The 18,658-nt window shown below is 40.0% G+C and overlaps 1 protein-coding gene across 1 annotated transcript; it reads left to right on the forward strand.

The window, feature by feature from the left end:
* Window positions 1-5,242: 5,242 nt before the first annotated feature.
* On the forward strand, window positions 5,243-13,534 carry LOC140933726 (protein PBDC1-like). The gene is made up of 8 exons (XM_073383345.1): window positions 5,243-5,425; window positions 6,613-6,672; window positions 8,690-8,730; window positions 8,958-9,009; window positions 9,442-9,489; window positions 10,689-10,756; window positions 12,091-12,134; window positions 12,988-13,534. The coding sequence occupies exons 1-8, from the start codon at window positions 5,375-5,377 to the stop codon at window positions 13,095-13,097; spliced, it is 474 nt and encodes a 157-aa protein (XP_073239446.1). The 5' UTR covers window positions 5,243-5,374; the 3' UTR covers window positions 13,098-13,534.
* The last annotated feature ends 5,124 nt before the right edge of the window (window positions 13,535-18,658 follow it).

Below are 18,658 nucleotides of genomic sequence, written 5' to 3' on the forward strand. Positions count from 1 at the left end.
TAAAATAATGGCATTATGGGCCTCTGAAGGTCCTTACATTTTGGTGCCTAGTGGGACAACACTTTTAATGAAGCCCTTACCTCTACAAACATTTTCGCTATATTATTTCCTACACTTATTTATATAATTCACTTCCTACACTTATTATTATTTCCTAGTCTTATTATTTAAAATTGAGAAATTATGTCATGCTGATCATTTTTTTAGAAATGAAATGAAAAATGAATATTTATCTCTGAGGAACGATCTCAGTTGCTTAGGGCTACCCCTCAAGGTAACATTTATTTATCATAAACAGTCAACAATCAAAACGTCAAAGAAATTTCAACGTTTAACAACAAAGAGTTACACGCCAGTGAAAAATTTCTAAATTGAAATCTTTGAAACAAATTTTACAGCACAAGAGTAGTTTTTCATTTGAAATATCATATTGATCCTCCATACTCATTAGTATACAACTTGAGAAAACTTTGCGAATCCAAAATGTATCTGAATAAACGTTTGCCTTCCAGGAAGTTGTAGATTAATATAAAACACATCGTTAATAGAATTTTCATTACTCTGTAATTTTCATTATTCCTCCTCGATGGGTTATTGCTTTTCAAAGTATTTTGTGTCATATATTTTCGGCCTTAAATTTGCACGATGTCCGATCTAAGCAGGAGAAAAAAAAAACATTGTCATGAAAAGAGAGAGGATAAAGAACACCAACAGATTACAGTACCGTGAGCTACTTTAGTTAGTCCCAGTTGAAGTAATGTCTTCCTCAAAAAACAAAAACAATGCTAACTTCGACTGCAGCTGTCTGCCATGTTAATTTCACTTTCGGTTTAATTGCTTCAAAAACAAACCAATTTTGTTTTATAACCTTACGAGTGATCACATTGCTTACAATTGATTGAAATGAGAATGAAATATAATAAATATGTTTTGTCTTTTTACAAATGAAAGGTTAACTAAAATTTTAACAAAGAACACGTCAATGTGTTCGAAAGCGAACATGGCCTCTCTACGATGACGTATTGGGGAGTGTTGGGGGTGTGAACTATCACGCTTTCCTCCGCAGTGGCAAAAAAACATTCACTTTCGCTTTTACTAGTTTAAAAACAATAGCCTATGGACATTACCATACGAAAATGCAAGCTATGAAATCATATGGTTCAAATGAAAGCCGAGAAAACCGAAGCAAGAAGGTCGAATGTCACGAATAAGCACTTGGGGTCATTAATTAAATATGCGCGGGTGATTTACTTCACATTTTACAAATGCTTGATCAACAACGAACGCTGTTTTTTTTTTCAACATATATTCCCTTCAACGAAAGATCTAGAAGCCATCTTTTAGTGAAATAATTACTTGGATTATTTCGAGATAGTATCAATCGAAATTGTTGACGATCGTTAATGAAATAATTACAGACCACTCTCTCGCAAATTTTTCCCGGAAGGCGGAAGCAAGTCATCGCTCACGCAAACACCAAAATGCTTACCAAACACTTTAATTTTGAAAGGTTTCAAATGCGTACAGCGAGTCATCTTTTGTGAACAATGGTGCTTCTTACATATGTAATAACCAAGGCATTTTCCTAGTCCTCGTCAAGGGAGTATAATATATTGTCTTCGTTCAGTATTTACAAGAAGCAGAACTAGCCGACAACAACAAACAAACAAGCCTTAGATTATGTTCGTTATATACATAGCTAATGATTGCAACAGCCAGTTTCACCTTTTTGCCAGCAGGCAATAACAGCTGACCGCCAGTAAAATTAATAAAACCCTAAAGGCGACTTACTTTTGAAGACGTGGCTCTCTTTCGCGTCAAAAAAATGTCTCGCCGTCTTTTGTCTGATCGATGCAGAATGAGCCTGCGTTGATTGTGGTGTCCCGCGGAGACCACCCAGGGGCACTCCTTGACAGAAAATACCATTACATACCATAATGCTCTTTGTTTCTCACCCCGACATTCTGCATAAGCATTGTCTTCAATTTCTCTTGGGAGTTAAAATAGCCCCAAGGGAATCTGAACACAATGTTTATGCCAAATTTTGGGGTGACAAACGAAGAGCATTATGGTATATTATGGTATTTTCTGGAGTGGTCAATTGGTGAGGGGGTGCATTAATTTGCAGATATGTGAACTGAACATTAGAGAACTCACAAAAGAATAGTTTGCAGTTTGTCTTCTCACCCCTATGACATATTTACCCTGGTCCGGTCCGCATTCTCTTTATTGACCAAACTGAGGATATTCTCCCCTGGGGGTGGGGCACCCTGCGGCCAAAGAGGTCGTGATATTGAGTTGGAAACTATCATCAGTGCATCATGGGCTACTAGTTTCCGTCTTTGGAAATCCAGGAGTGTATTAGTTTTACTGATGAAACCTTAGCAAGGCCAGTAGTATGAACGGGACAACTCTCGGGCGCGCGTCCTTACTATCAGTTGAGGGCCAGAACTGGACTGCCTTCAGTATCGGTTGAAAGTAATTTCTGTCCAATCAGAAACCGTGAATTAAGATGTCTGGAACTATTTCGCCACTGTATATTACGTCCCGGGCCCCTGACGTTTCCTAGAATAGGGTGTGATTTCTCGCACGGTACCCCTTTCTTAACCCTGTAACCACTCGAAAATCTGTGAGCGAGTGCGCTATGTGACCATACATAGGGCGAAGCCGCGAGCAGCGGGTTCTGAGAAGTTACATATCGCACTTGCTCACTGATTTTCAAGCAAAAGAGAGACTGCACACAGTAGTAGCCACAAGTCACGGTTTATCTTATTTTCCCTTGGTTCTCGGTTATTGATTGCCCTGGTTTTCTGTCTTAGCGATCCCGGTCGCTTCTCCTGTTTGTTTCCCATTTCCTGTAGCTCTTCCCGTGGCTTTTCCAGGTCACGTGTGGCTCTTCTAATATTCTCACTATTAGTTACCGTCATCTTTTCCCTTTCAGGTGAAAGTTCATTAGTTTCATTTAACAAGGAAAGGATGCAGCTGTGGCCCGGAAATGAACCATTTCCAACTGGTCGTCCCTAATATGGTATTTACTTCTAGGCAATAAAATAGTTAAACAATCAAAGATGGTAAACGAAGAGTTGGTTGGTAAACAGGAAACTTCAATGGATCAGTTAGTTCTAGCTGAGCCCTTGGCCACTAGGCTAATCTCGAGCATTTTTGGATCACTATTAAAATTCCCGGGGATGGGGACACTTCAGCTGCTAAATGCCTTGCGAGCAGTCTCTTAGCCTTTCTTTTGAGTCACAGTGGATCGAGAGCACGCGTGAGAGGCAAGCGGTGAAGCCGCAAGGAACGAGGAGGCGGAATCCCATGCGAAAAAAATAAGAATGAAAAATATATATAAAAGAAGTCCATCTTCCTCTTTCCGTCTTTATCTCTCCTTCTTTTTACCTCGTCGCGTAGCTTACGTGCAGACTGACACGGAGACGTGCCCACGCAGGCCGTATGCGCTGTTGCGCGACTCTGGACGCTGTGAGGAAGCTGTCAAATGTTCCACTCTCGGGATCATAAGTGTTGTGAAGCGTTTATTTGTTTCATTATATTTGTGGTAGTTTTTTTTATAGTACGCCATTATTTTACTACCGTTAACGTTACAGGAAATATTTTAGCCTACAAGCAATGTTGTAGGGTACTTACACGGGAAAACCGCACATGAGAGGATTAGTACAATGATTGTCAAACAGACCCACGCTTAGTAGGAAATTAGTGCCCTTGACTTGTCTTAGAACGTGAGTAATGAAATGAAACTTTATTTGACTCTTTTGATCTTGATTTTTGCCTCCTGGTGTGAACTTCCGGCCTTGGCAAATTAATTTTTGTGTCCTTTATAAGTTAGTTAGGTCGTAGAAGCAACGTGTATTGCTGACTTGTGAATGATAAAGTGAGATTAAAACGCTTAAAGGAAGTATACAGTCTACGTTTGTTGAACCAGTGTGTGTGCTTTCCACTTGATAGTAATTTTTTCGGTGGACAGGACAATCCACCAGTTTGAACCACTGGAGACAGAATTTTATCGACTTTATCCAATCTTTTACTTTATATACAGGACAAGCCACCTGAAGCCAATCTGTGGCAAACTGCTGGTCCATTCCTATAATCCGCCTACTACGTTCATAACTGACACGGAAACCACTTGCGTGTCAAAGCTCGGGATAGCCGTAGCCCCAGATAGGTAAATGCCCGACTCCTGCGCGATATCGGGTCGCACTATCTAAGGGCGCAAATGTGCCACAATTTCCCGGGGGAGGGATGGGTGCGACTGGAATGCATAACTGCACCAGGTACCTTTACCCACGTTAGTGGAGAGAAATTTGCGAAAGCTAACCAAAGTACGTCAAAGCTGGTGTTAAGTAAAAACAGGAGCCCGATAAAAATGGTTGCAACCAAGCGTTTCACCTTGTAAAGGATTGCTCTGGCGCCAAGCAATTTCAACGAAAAGGTGCTCTATATCGCAAGAAAGAGGAAAGATATGTACGCTATTTAAATTACTTTATCCATTCTTGCCCATCTTTCCACTGGCTTGTTCCAGGCGTTGTTATAGTTGAGTGCGGCACGAACGCCGCACAGTCACCTCCTACCCCTTCGCTTTTTTTCCTGCTCACATCTCTTTGAGGTCCTCACGATCTGAACGCCTACAATTGTATAATTGTAGCCTGCGGAACAGGCGCTTGGAAGTAGTGGGCGCAAGAAAGAACTAGCGCGCGAGAGGGAGACACGCGTGTCTCCCTCTCGCGCGCTCGTTCTTTCTTGCGCCCACTACTTGAAACATGAAAGCGCCTGAGACGGGTTTGACCGCGTTGTCCCTCTGACAATAGAGACCTTTAGATTCTGCGACGAGAACGACTACGAGTACCAGATTTTCTCAATAGTAAATAGTTCTCGCGCGTGATGCAGCGTCATCGTAGTGGCGCTACAAGTTATCAAACGTTACAAGTTTTAGCATTTTGCAATCAGCCCTGAGAGGGCTTATCCTTCAATGACGATAACATTGCATACTTTTCTGGTAAATAACAAAGAAAAGTACATGAATTATTGAGGGGTGTCTATTTTTTGACAATAGGCGAAAAAACTTTAAATCAAATCTCGTACTCGTAAACGTTCTCGTCCTGCCTCGAATCTAAGAAGGTCTCTAATCTCCTCTCCCAGGGTTTTCTCTCACGGCTCCTTTTCGGGCCCTGGGAACGAACTTGCGTCAAAAGCAGTTTTACAAAGTTTTACATGAAGTAGTAACCTCAACGTGTTTGTCATGCCGGATGTTACAGTTTGGTGGATTCATCGTAACGATTGAAAAAATCGTCCACTAAATTGGGTTCTACCTCCTTTCTAGGTTTGGATTTTCGTAGTGTTTTGATCCAGAATCGTTAGCGTCATGGAAGGTGGCTTAGGGTTAGATATGGACGCAGCTAGATATGAAAACAACGTGAGTATAGTCAGTTGGTATTGTTCTAATCGATCCCACGTGTGCATGTCGTAGAAGACACGGAGTGCAAGGTTCTAACTTTGTTTTTGTTGTGATGTAAAATATGTGCTATAATAGGCATCTTTTAATTGTTGAATGATCTATCCTTGCCCCACAATACCTACCTCCCGCAGGGGCCAGTGTCTATGTATAAACAGTGGCCTCTCAGCTGTGTCCTCCAGGCATGTCTAGTTGTTCTTTTGGGACAGGTTCAACTGTATTACGTACCGGTAAGTAAAGGAATGTTCAACAAAAAATAATGGACAAAAGTGCTTTCTTGTGGTTTGAGTTCCTCTGCAAACGTTTTGGGCCTGGCCCTTCATCAGTGGAGTCACAAGTACGTTGGAAACAGTGAAAGGTTTGCATACGCCATGAAAGAAAAAAAAAACACTCAAAAAAACTTTGTAGTGTGCGTGTATGCTCTTGTAGGTGGGTCGAGAGTGGGATGCTTGTTGAGGAAATAAGATAACGCTTCAAGGCCACTGTTATTGGGTAACAGTATATATTGTTTTTATGTCCATAGTGTAGAGGAAGTGTTTGCCAGTCATTGTGTTGTCAAAATGGAAATCATTGGTTTACATAGGTGCTAAGGTTGTGCATAAGGGGACACATAATCTGATCCAAGTAGAAAGCTATGTTTTCGGTGGGACGACAACATGCAGAAATAATTATTTGGTCTACCAGGGTTGCCTGCTTTATGGATCGTAGGAAGCAGATACATGTAGAATCGTGATGGTGCTGATGGTGGACGCTGGTTGTCTGTAATCATTTCAAATATTGTTGATTTAACCATGTTCTGACTTTCCTTAAGAGGATCATGATCCAAATGCTCGCAGAATCTGCCATCGGACAGTTGAGGATTTGCTTCAGCAATGTATAGAAGGTGTGACCATACCACGACAGCACCACCTTTATCCACCGGCTTGACGACCATGTCTCCGCATTTTGAAATTCGTCTTAAGGCTTCCTTTTTGGCGATTGACAGGTTGTAATGTTGTGCTCGAGCCTTGAAATCCACTAGTGGCAGTGGTCATTGTAATGATCTAGAGCAGAAAATGGCCGTCAGGTGGTGACCATGTCAAGTGTATTACACTTTTCAAGATCTTAATTTGAATGTAGTTAAAGTGATGTAATATGTTTTTTTGCAGGCAGAAGTGGAAATGATTTGGGCAATGAAAGCACAACATCAAGCTGAAACATACTTCAAGGTAGTTGGTTTAAAACATCATATTTATTGTATTATTGTATTAAAGTTGGCAATATGGGTCACAAATTTGTGCAACTACTGGGGTTGCACAGCATTTTGTGTTACAGTAAAAGATTATTGCTTGTTCATGTATTCAACAAATAGATTCCGTCTTGCTGTGTGTCTGTTCAGTAATAGGTCACAGATGATGCCAAGATCATAAAAGTGACATGGAAGGCGCAGGTCTCTTTGTGATCTATTACTGAACAGATATACGGTCACAAAATCTACAATCGAACCCCGCTTAATACGGACACCTTGTCATTATGAACAGTTTTCTTTGTCCGTGGGGAAAGCCCTTACATTTTTTCTAAGTTCAACCTGCTTTATACGGACACCCATTAATGTGGACAATGGAGACTACTTTCTTGCCCAATCAGCAGATTCATAGAACATCAACCTTGATAATGCAGACACTTCATTATCAACTGTGTGCTGTGATGGACCTTTCTTTTTCGAAGGTAAAAAAGGACTTCCATTTGACAGCATGTGGATGTTTCCAGCACTACAGTAGACCGGATAGGGTGAATTGTAGACGTCAATTTCAGACAATTATGGTGTGAAAAGAGTCATACAGAGAATGCTTTTGATTAAGTAGTATAAGAATGAGTGATTTTTTAGTGTTTCTGTGGAATAAGTCCATGGGAGGATGGCTTTGTGATGGTTAGAGACGTTTAAATTGACGATGCTAATGTCCTGTTTTATTTCTTTGGAATTTTGTTATAATAAAAGGTTTCTTTTTGACCTAAATAACATGACCTGCTTAATACAGACACCCTGTTAATTCAAACACTTTCTATGGCCCCTTCATTCTCTGTATTTTTAGGGTATTGACTGTGTTTGTTTTATTCAATGCATTCTCGGAGACCCAGGGGCAGATAGTGGGGGCGAGGGAAAGTCTAAATGGGCAGAAAAATTTCTCGCCGTTCTTTACTTTTCTTCGTTCGTTTTCTTCGTTTAGACTTTCTCTTGCCCCCACTATCTGCCCCTGGGTCTCCGAGGATGTATTCAAAGAACAGGAAACAAAAACAAAAAACTTTCCTCATAGTATGATGTGTAGGAATTAGGACATTTTCCAAGTCACCAACAACAGACTTAAATACCTTTGCAACAATCTCAGTACGACAGTAAATGAATCGCCTGTGGCTTGATTGTTGGCTCCAATTCTTGTTACGTTACAGTTTGCCCTGATCTGCTGTCTACAGCTTAACTGTAAGACACTCAGCTGGGGTGGATCCAGAATTTAGTGGAGGGGGGTTCAGATAAATGTCCACCACTCTAAGGGGTTCATGTGCATGCCACCCCAGAAAATTGGGAAATTTAGGTCCTCAGAAGGTGCTTTCCAGTGTTTTAAAGGATCGTTGTGGGTTCTTTCATGCCTTTGAAAAAACCACTGTTTTTAGCTATCTTAAACATGGACTTCTCTAAAAAATTTCCACAAATTGAGACCGATATAAAAAATACATCTGAAATAACGGATATAAATTTGTTTCGACAACATTGGCTGTGTGCACTAAAATATCACTCTTGAGTTCCTCAAAAATGGGATCGACAGGGCATCTAAAACAAGGAAAAGACTCGCCTCCATCAATGTTACTTTTTTTCCTTTTCATCATGGTAGTCTTTTTTTCAAAAGTTGACATATTATAGTGTTTGTTAGCGATGTATCAAAATGTCTTTTGTCAGAAACTGCTTGTGTTTAAACCCTTTCATTTCAGTTCAGGGGATTTGAATGAGCCTCCTGAACCACCCCTGGATCCACACCAGATACAGTACAACAGTCATGTCCAATACTGCCGCATTGTTGCGGACAGTTACTTGTGCAGTTGACAGACCATACACTCTGTGCAAATCATTATTATTGTTAACGTTCAGTATACTGAGCTCCTAAGGACTGTGCCTCTCCTTATTGCATCAGGACACAGCATGGAATCTGTTAATAATGTACGTGTGTTTTTATTAACGTTTTATCTCTGCAGCTTATTTCAGCAATGGATGCATCAAGACTTCGCCTCACAAAGTAAGTGCAATGCATTAGTGACTAGTTCTGCATTCAGATGTGCCTTTAAAGAACTCTTTTTTTAAATTTATTTTACAAAATTATTTTCATCAGTCAAGTCAACCGTCACAGTGTTTGCAGCACCTATAGTTATCATAAAGAAGCTAGGCTTCCCAATCACATCAAAGAACTGGAAGCGTTTTTTCCTCTGATTGTGTCAAATACTTACTCTTTCCTTATTCCTGTAGGTATGATGATGATATATACAGGCAGTTCAAACGTTATTTCAAGACCTTAAAGGTAAATATTAGGTATTTTACAACTATCCCTAAGAAAAAAGTGAAAACTGTTAAAAAAAGAAGCCTTCAGTAGTTAAGCTTCAATGAAACCAAACAAAGAAAAATCATGGATAATTTAAACAAAATTTACAACTCTCATTCAGCTCATGATTAAATCAATGATCAAAATTAACGCTTGATCAGCAGCCGCAGATAAAATTTTGACAGATGACTGGCCGTTTATCCTACAAAAGACCACCATCATCATCATCATGTTTTCTTTGCCACATCTTTGTATTCAAATTCAAATTTAAGCCTAGGGCAAATGCAAATTCAAATGTTGCATCCTCTTTCAAGGATGTGTCACACCTCCAGTTAACTCATTACTTAAGTAAAAAAACACAGCTTCTCCTTGAACAGTGACAGGTGATTTATATTTCTGTTTTGTTTACAGGTGGATGTCATCAGAGTTGAAGACTTTAAATCAGAAGATGCTAAGCTGGTAGGTAAACTAAACAATATGAATGTTCATTGTATGTAGGATATTGGTTCCATACAATTTCTCAAGAAAGACGGAACAAAACACCCACAAACGGGATTGCATGTATCAAACCATAGGTACCCCAAGCTCACAAGTGAGAATCATTGTTGCATAACAAAAATATTATTTACAAGGGTTTATATGGGGATTTTAGCAATCATTATTTAAACCTCTAAGTAATGAACTCTTAAATTCTCTTATTGAGGCTTGTAATATTTTTCGAGAGAACAACAGCAGAACTAAAACTTGCTGGAATCGCTCTGAATTGGCCAAATATGCTAAGACCACACCATAAAAATTAAACGAGGAGATTAGCTAAAAAATTCTGATGGCTTTTTTATTACTTTTCTTGACCTCAAAATAATGATTGCTTAAATCCCCATCCAAACCCTTGTAATATTTCTGTTACACAGCAACTATTCTCACTTACAGCCTTGGGGTACCTGTGATCAAACTACGTGAAGTAACTGTCATGTCTGAAGTTCAACAGGTAACCATCTAGACCCTTCATCTCGCAATATTTTTAAGGCACAACCTGTTCAGCAAAAGTGAAAGGCACACTGGGACTCACAGCTGGTGGGTTAAGCTATGCAGGCTACCAGGTCTTTGCTTCGTGGTTAAACACAACTTTATTTGATTCCTTAGTTGTGACTCAGTTGCGACTGGTGCTTCTGTTACTCAACACTTCCTCTACTTTCAAGCAAGATTTACACTAAGTTTTACAGGAAATTGCGAAAATGTTTGTGCATGTTCCAAAGATGAGTTAGGTGTGATTCAGTAGGGTAACAGCTGTGATCTTCAGCTCTGTCATCTTTCCAGAATCAAGCATGCCAATAGAACTGCTCACAAAAATACCAACTATAGCCAGTCAAACCTACTTCAGAGCTAGTTAAACCCAAACAGACACATGTTCTCAGGTTTAGGCACGGTTTGTAGGAAGTTACACAAAAATGGCCACTTCTTCAAAACCTGTATCAACCCCTATCCTCCGAGAACAACAGGAAAAAGAAATCTATGGGCAACTGGTCAATCTGAGTGCAAGTGGCTACCAAAAACACATTTACTGATACTAGGTTTTTATCAAACTGAATAACTATTAGGTCCATAACAATTAACGCACTAATAAATATAAAAAACACTACTATTCTGTATCTCTTCAGAAATGGAGACCATTTTGTAACATGTATGAAGGGAAGGTAGAAGACTTCAATTTTGGAACCCTTCTCAGGTGAGTAAATCTTCTATCCAACCAAGAGAAACGTATCCCATCTAACAGCTCCTTACACCAAGGCTAGATGCGAGCAGCCAAAATCTAAGACAAGATCTAATCTTTCTTAGTAAAGTCCAACTAGTGGTCTATTATCAATGCTGCATTCTGATTGGTTGAGCTACTACTAGGCTATATGTAATAGCCCACTAGTAGCAAAAAGCGCGGGCTTTTTGGCGGCAGAAAAGGATTAAAGTCTAGCTTTAACTAGCTAAAATCGTTTTATTCTCGATATTTTTGACCAACTAGTTGGAAAGCAATTATTCCTCTCAGCCTCATGGCCTCTGAGTCAATAGCCATTCGGCCTTCGGCCTCATGGGCTATTGACTCAGAGCCCATTCGGGCTCGAAGAAAAATTTTTAAGAATTGGGCTTTTCACGACTATTTCAACTTTTGACGTGGGCCAGTTAGCGGAAATGCATTGACGCTGCTGGAAAGAACACCATTTGGTCACTAAGGTCCAGTTCAGACGCCGAACTTTTCATGAGCCGAACCTAATTCGAATTAAGGCCGACCCAAATTATATAGACCGACTGAATTGATTCAGAAGTCGATCTTAATTGGAGGTGAACTAAGTTCAAAAGGCGAAAAATGCTCATTTCGGTCAAACTGCTTACAAAATACGTTATAATAATTTATGCATTAGGTTCGGTACATGAAAAGTTCGGCGTCTGAATCAAAGCCGTTCCAAAGTCGCTCCAAAGGCGAAATTCCTGGCCAGGCCAGGCGAAAAGAACGGCTGAGCAGTTCCAAATTGAAACAGGCGTTCCTAATTGATTCAGACGCCGAACTTTTCATGTACTTAATTCAATGTATTAGGTTCGGCTCATGAAAAGTTCGGCGTCTGAACCGGGCCTAAAGTTGCCTAGTTTGGAAGTGATTTGTTGAAAGCTACTGAAGATGTAGCTCAGCAATGTCGTGAAATTTTGCAAAGGGATGTAAAATAATTACACGACTTTCAAGAGCTATATCTTAGCTTGCTTTGGACGCATCACTTTCAATCATGGCAAGTTTTATGCCTTCTTTCTTGACTTGAAAACAGCATATTCACTTATGATACTCTGCACTGGTTTTTTAACTTCTCTTTTTAGAATAAGTGTCTCGGTTTATTTTAATAGTAGCAGAAGATATTTTTTTGCACAAATCTACTTTCTGCACGGAGAAAAAGAAAATTAAAACTCTAAAAATGAAAACATGATTCAAGCGCCCGGTTCTTGGGTCGAGAGCCACCTTAGTAATAGTAATATTAGCTTCCCTGATGTCTTCCTCTTCTTGATTTCGGTATTTCTTTTCAGAATTGATTGTAATAAAGGCTATGATGAAGAAAATACCATCTTAGGTGAGTAATGATCTTTTAATTAGCCGTCTTAAGGTTGCGTGTGATTTGGGTCGGTAGTGTGTAGGATGGGACTGGTTTGGGGGACGATTTTTAACCCAGTTTTCCCCTGCAAGCGTTTGCGTCACCGAAAAACCCCTAAGGAGCAATTCGATACAAAACTGACCCAGTCTTACGCAAAACCACAAAATGGCTGATACTTACAAGTTTAGATTTAAGTCGAAAACATGCTAGTGGACAACGACTGAAGAGCACTACTGCCCTCCCAATCCCAAGATTGCCAAGTGACTCAAAGAAAAATTGTAAATTTCATTCTTAACAAATACTGATTACAAACAGTACCAGCTGAAAGTACTGCCAAAGGTTTCATTTGAATGGAAATACGACAAGGTTTTGTCTATAGACTATCAAACGATAGAACTATTAATACTACTCAATCAATTGCACCATTAGCTTGAGAAAACAGCTGACATTTAGCGACGCCACCTGTGGTTTCCTCGCAAAATGACGTCCGAGGAACGATACTCAGACCTGTTAGTGCTTCTGATTGGTTGAAAATTTGCTTCTTCCAATCAGAAGCGCTACCCAGATCTTTGAAGCGACACGTCATCAGTATGGAATTTCTTGGCTCGTTTCTCAGACGTCATTTCGCGGGAAACTAGAGGTGTCGTCGATGACGTCGGCTGTTTCCTCAACCTAATTGCACCATGTGAATGGCCTTTCAAAGAGGTTTTATTTCAATGGTGACACCACAGGGTATTGTGCACAGCTCTAACATCAGAATTTCTTGTCTCTGTGATTATATACGGAAGTGAAAGGGTACGATATGAATTTCTTCTAACCTTTTAATTTGTAGTTACAAGGATCCAGTTCTACGCAGTCGAGATCGCCCGCAACAGACGAGGACTGAACAAGCATTTATCGGAAAAGCCCGCTAGTACCGAGGCCCTTGCCGAGGAAAGATAGCATGAAAACTCCACTTGAAAGGACCAGTAGAGCTCGCGTATTGGCCAACCCACTAACAGTGAAATGGTCACAACGTAACTAAATAATTTTAAACGTCGAAGTACATGTATTGTAAAAAGAGAACAGACTGTCATAATATGGAGCATTTTTTTCGTTGTGGTCTCGATAGCCTGTGTACAGCTGCCTCCCCCCCCCCACCCCTCCCCTAAAAAGAAATCGGGGAGAGAAGGGAAACCACCCATTTCTACGAGTTTTTGAGGGGAGGCGGTAGCTGTGCCCAGGCTATGGTCCTGGAGATATCAGTTTCAGTTAAACTGGCTATTGTAACATGTAGTTTGTTTTAAGAGTTCATTCAAATAATGGAACTGAATTTGAACATGTCAGGGATAAAGTTAGTGTCTGAGTAAAGTGCATAAAATGTTGTGGTGTGTGCAATATTAAGGTATCATTTGCTGCCTTCTATTTTACGTGCTTTTGGTTTGTCACATCAGCGTCTATAAACTTTCTGTAACTTGCGAGCGTGTTTGGGAATTGAATAGACTGCAAAACAGTCGGTTTTTTTCTCAAAATCAGTACAGAAATCGGTAAAGCTTGGCGTGAGAGTCTTATGCGCGCGAAGCGCGAGCTGGGAGTGTGAGGCGGTAGGAAAAAAAAACGTATTTTTAGCGTCTCTCCCTAGTCTCGCTCTCTGTTTTCCGCCTCGTTCCAGACCTTATGTTTAACGTAAAAATACGGACTGTTTTGCAGTCTAGGAATTTAAATACTCTCCTCTAGTTTCCTTCGCAGCCGCTCGGATCGGAGTCACGTGATGTTCCCCGTCCCCACGTGACCAGCTCCCCTCTGGGCCGCGCTCGACTTTGTAGGCGCCAATCTCGCCGAATAGATCGTTTTAACTCACGTGGCCAGCAGCTTGGCAAATGTAATGGTACGGAAGAAACTGCTTATGTAATAGAAAGGTTCAACTCCCACGTAAGTCTAAGGGATTGATTTAGGTCATTTAGGACACCAACATTAACATTGCCGCCGTCGTATTGTTTTGGGATACAATATGGCGGACGTGACGTCATGTAAGAGCCTGTTTACATCACAGACGATTTAAACAAGATTGCTGTACTCAGCAATCATTTAGGCAGTGACATTATGAAAATGAGCTTCCGGTTTTAACGGTTATATAACATGCCAAATAAACCTACTTTATTTATAGTAGCAATATTGCACCCCTCCAGTTCTTCTTTTGCCGCGTATCAGCCACAGAAACAGTATTTTTAGCCACAACTATAATGTTGGCTTTAACAATGATAATTTTATTCTAAAAGCAATATTCTCATTCTTCACCTTAAAAAAGAAAACGTGTTTCAAGCTATAGAATTTTCAAAGACTCTAAAATAAGTAGTGGAATAGAAAACAGTCGTGTTTTATTGCTAATCTGTTTTTTCCCAATCCCTTATCTCATGACCTTCATCAAAATATTTTAGCGTTACTGTGTGTGACAGGTTCTGTACCTCCTTATGCGTAATTCATCGGGGTATCACAGCTTACACTTAGATGAGGAAGGGGAATTAGCAGGTAAGTTGGTATTACTCATAGAGCTGTTAGTAATTTTTTTCAATTGATCTACTTAACAAAGTAGATTATACTAAGTACTTCTCTGAAGATCTTTTACGTGATCATGAATTATTGCCGATTTCTAACTAAGCTTGATATCTAACTAAACTGAAAGCTATAGATGGGGTGACTTTTTTTTCCAATTCCCTATTCTTTGGCGAGGTTAAAGCGATCTTGTCGTCTTAAATTCTGTATGTTTGAAAGCGAATAAATGAATTTCATAAACTACTTCGACTTGAGGGTTTAAAAGAACACTTCTTTCTTCGATCCCGTAGAATACCCGTTTACATATATCTCTAGCGCCTAATATTTGTAAGGGTGTGGGCGAACGAAAAACGTGATTTCATGACAACTGTACTATGTACTGCATTGCTACAATAACCGATGCAAACAAGCAGGGTGTCAGGACAGTTTTTGAAAAATTAAAAAAAGTAATTGCCAGTGTTTCGCTGAGTACTCACTGACTGGTAGCATTTCTAAATCTTGGAACTATGGACTATGGAGTTAACCGTTGCATCTTAATTGCTTTATGTGTGCTCGAACTTGAAAAGTCTCAGTTTCTACCAAATTCAGTTGCGTTTCTATTGCGTTTGCATTTATGCTATGACCAACTACTGAAATCAAGAAGTCACAAGACAGCATTAAAAAGGCCCGTAATCGTTCACGATACCTTTATTCCAGATGGCATAAAGACTGCGATACTGATGAACACCATGCTAGTTGAAGATAGGGAACAGTCGTTCAGCCGGGCGCCTTTGTTGTAACTTATTTTGCACCCTCAGCTCATTTCCATTCAGATTAGGTCAAAATGTTCATATCCGATGCAAACCAGATCAGAGGTTTTGGTTTCACACGTAGCTCAACAAAGCCAAGATCTTTACTCTGTTGTGCGTCGAGACATTACAAACTATAGCATACTGTGTCGGGAGTAAGATCTCCTTACAAAGCCTGAGCGACGTTCAGATTAGCCTCTTTTAGAGGTTTCATTCCAATTTTCCGAATAGTTTCCATGTCGTTTTTAAACGGGGGTTCATTTGTCCCCGCGGGGGAGGGGGTTCCTCCCTACAACTGCCTATACGGGCCTTCACGAAAGGGATACCACTTTCAATCTTCAGGTACATGAAAGGTTAGGGTTTCACTAGTTGAAGTATATGAAATGGCAGGGAAATCTGTCATTTCGGTCTGTAAAAAGCCCAAAAGGGCTACCCTTTTCCCCAGAAATGGTATGTAAAAGGGCAAGGGGTTGGACCACGGGGCGAGCCTCCCCATATAAAACTTTGTTGAGTACCCCCCTGGCCCGGGCAGCTCGTATTATCGCTACAAATTCAATCCCAGTTACAGTGTCGGGCATTAACTGTTGTCAAAGCAAAAGCGATATTCATCGTCGACAAACTTCTTCTCTATGGAGGTCGTTTTCGAAAACATCCGCTCATGAGATAGTATAGTCCATATCATTCACACTTGGACGGAAGCCATAAGTATGTATAGTTGTTTGATTTTATATTAAAAGGACTCGAGTGGACTTCGTCCAAATCCAAGCGTAGAGTTTTAATAAGGTTATAACTATACAGGGACAAGAGCAATATATATGCCATCGTTTTGCAAAAATATAAACAGCAGCAACAACAAAAACAACAAGAAGAAGAGCAGTTGCGGTACCAAACCAAACTACCAAAAGTCTCCCCACGTGTTGTGCTAATTGTTCTAGATTTGTGCCAGAATCTTTGGTAGCCGAAACCGCGGAACTGCTTGGAGTGCCGTGTCGATGATATTCTCAGGCACAATTTAAGTGTAAGTAGCTCGGTTTTATTGGTCAATATCCGGCTACTGAGATCATGGAAACAGGGATATTTATATCTTTAATATCTTGAAGAAATATATAATTATGATCCACGAGGAAAATTTTAAATAATAATTACAAAATAAATGCCAAATCAAGAAAATTAAGGAAGGGCATTAAATAATACTTTGTTTAACCCTTATAGGCATTCTATCAAGAACCTTCTAAGCCTACACTTTAGTTGAGCAATACAGTCTATTACGTATTAAAGCGAAAATACCTTGGCTGCTGAAACGGCAATTAACGACAATATTGTGGCAATAAATAAAGTAAATAAGAACCAGTATTGTGCTCAGGAGTAAAGATATCACGGTATTAAACCGATTTAATTTGATTGCCTTGAACTTAATTTTGGAAGCCTATGTTGTGCTCCTATTAGTTACGAAGTGAAAAGGGCTTGTTCTGCAACCTTTCTCATAGACACTGAAGAACTGAAGTAGTTTTGTCAAGTTTTGAATGGTACCTAGACGCTGGATATTTATGCCTAGAATAAAAGGTATGGTTATTTGATGATTTGTTAATCCTGTGCCTCGTCGCATTCCTCGCCAGTCACATCTTCAGCTCATTTTCCGAGGGGGAAGAGGGTTGGGGATTAGGTGAGAGTTTCAGCAGAACTACACTGTTGCACTCTCGCTTCATTCCGCCGTCCCGATCTGGTGGTCGGCTGTTCGCCCTGACACAGCAACAGACAATTATTGTACGGTTGCCTAACTTAACGCTGCAGAAATGTCTTCTTCCTTTCGCTTGTGGTCTAACTTATTTTTAATGCTTCTATTTTGGATCAGTTTATCGTGATGGTTTGTTTTGGTTTTAAATGGTGAAATTGTAAATTTTACTTTAAAAAAATCTTCGTATCACTTGGTTTCCAAACGTGATTAATCTTTGCGTCCGTATCTTTTATTTTCTCTTCCTCTCAATTCAGTCACGTTTTTTTGTACAAAAGTTTAGTGGTATTAACACTTATACTACACATAATGTAGGCCGATATGGCCAGTATCGTCGTACGTACTTTTTTAAAAACTTTTCTTCATTTTCCATTTTAATTGTGTCAAATTTTGGCTTTTAATTTAGATATCTGGCTCAATGTAAAATGTATAAATAAACTGCTTGAAAGTCTTTTATACTATTGTCAAGGGACACGACAGCTGATCGTGCTCGAGCGCGTAAGACTGTATATAGCAGATGTTGCAAAATATTAAACACGCTGATGTCCGAAAATAACTGATTTACACCCAGATCCTGGATTCTAACAGGGGCACCCAGCGACTTTTTTCTCATTAAAATAACTGTTCAAAGGAGCGAATGTTACCTAGAAATTTCTAAAGGTTAAGAATAGCTAAAAATTTCTGAATGACCGTTCCATTCGTCTAAAATCTTCGGAGGTTTTCTAATAGCTTATCTACGATTTTCTTAGCTCGTGTTATTCACATTTTAATACCAAGATATTGCGATTATTGTTAAAAAAGGTCTCCTAAAAATTTCGGTATAAAGAAAAAACGTCCCCTATAATTTTCTAATGAAAGCAAGGTTACTTCATGTCCTCAAGCTTTCGACCGGACCCGGAAGGGTAGCTAATACTTTCGGATGAGACGAAAACGCCACCTAAGACTTTCGTGACAACCAAAGTTCCCCTCAGACATCCGAACAGATAAATAGTTTTTAGCCTAACTCTAAATTAATCAAACAGGCTTCTAAAGCATAGAGAAAACCATCTGAGACACTTCTAGTGTATTTGGAAACATTTGGTCGTTGGGTGCCCCTGTTCTGGGTGGCTGTTTACATGAAGGGAGAAAGATATCAAAAGGCGGAACAACTTTTTTGGGGGGTTTACATGCAGAAACATTGTTCCGTGTGGTGATACAAAGTAGAGCGGGAATTATGGCGGGCGACAATAACAAACCGTGCAGTTTAGGCCATTCTGCCCTCGTTACTACTCCTTTCAGTAGGAACTGGTAGTTCTTTACAACTGGTAACCCCAAACGAAATTGTTGTCCCTTATTGCCACGTGATGATCCACGGAACGACCCGCCGCTATTGTTGTGTGGTTTGTCCCTAGTCTACTATAAGATCTTCCTAGCGAAGGTGAGTGCTAGGATGTCCCTCTGGTGCTAGGAAG

This window comes from Porites lutea, chromosome 4 (genome assembly GCF_958299795.1).
Source record: "Porites lutea chromosome 4, jaPorLute2.1, whole genome shotgun sequence".
Classification (NCBI taxonomy): domain Eukaryota; kingdom Metazoa; phylum Cnidaria; class Anthozoa; order Scleractinia; family Poritidae; genus Porites; species Porites lutea.

Coding starts and splice junctions, on each gene's coding strand:
- LOC140933726 (XM_073383345.1), top strand. CDS start 5,375: ATGGAAGGTGGCTTAGGGTTAGATATGGACGCAGCTAGATATGAAAAC. Junction 5,426..6,612: donor CAGCTAGATATGAAAACAAC/GTGAGTATAGTC, acceptor GTTTTTTTGCAG/GCAGAAGTGGAAATGATTTG. Junction 10,757..12,090: donor AATTTTGGAACCCTTCTCAG/GTGAGTAAATCT, acceptor ATTTCTTTTCAG/AATTGATTGTAATAAAGGCT.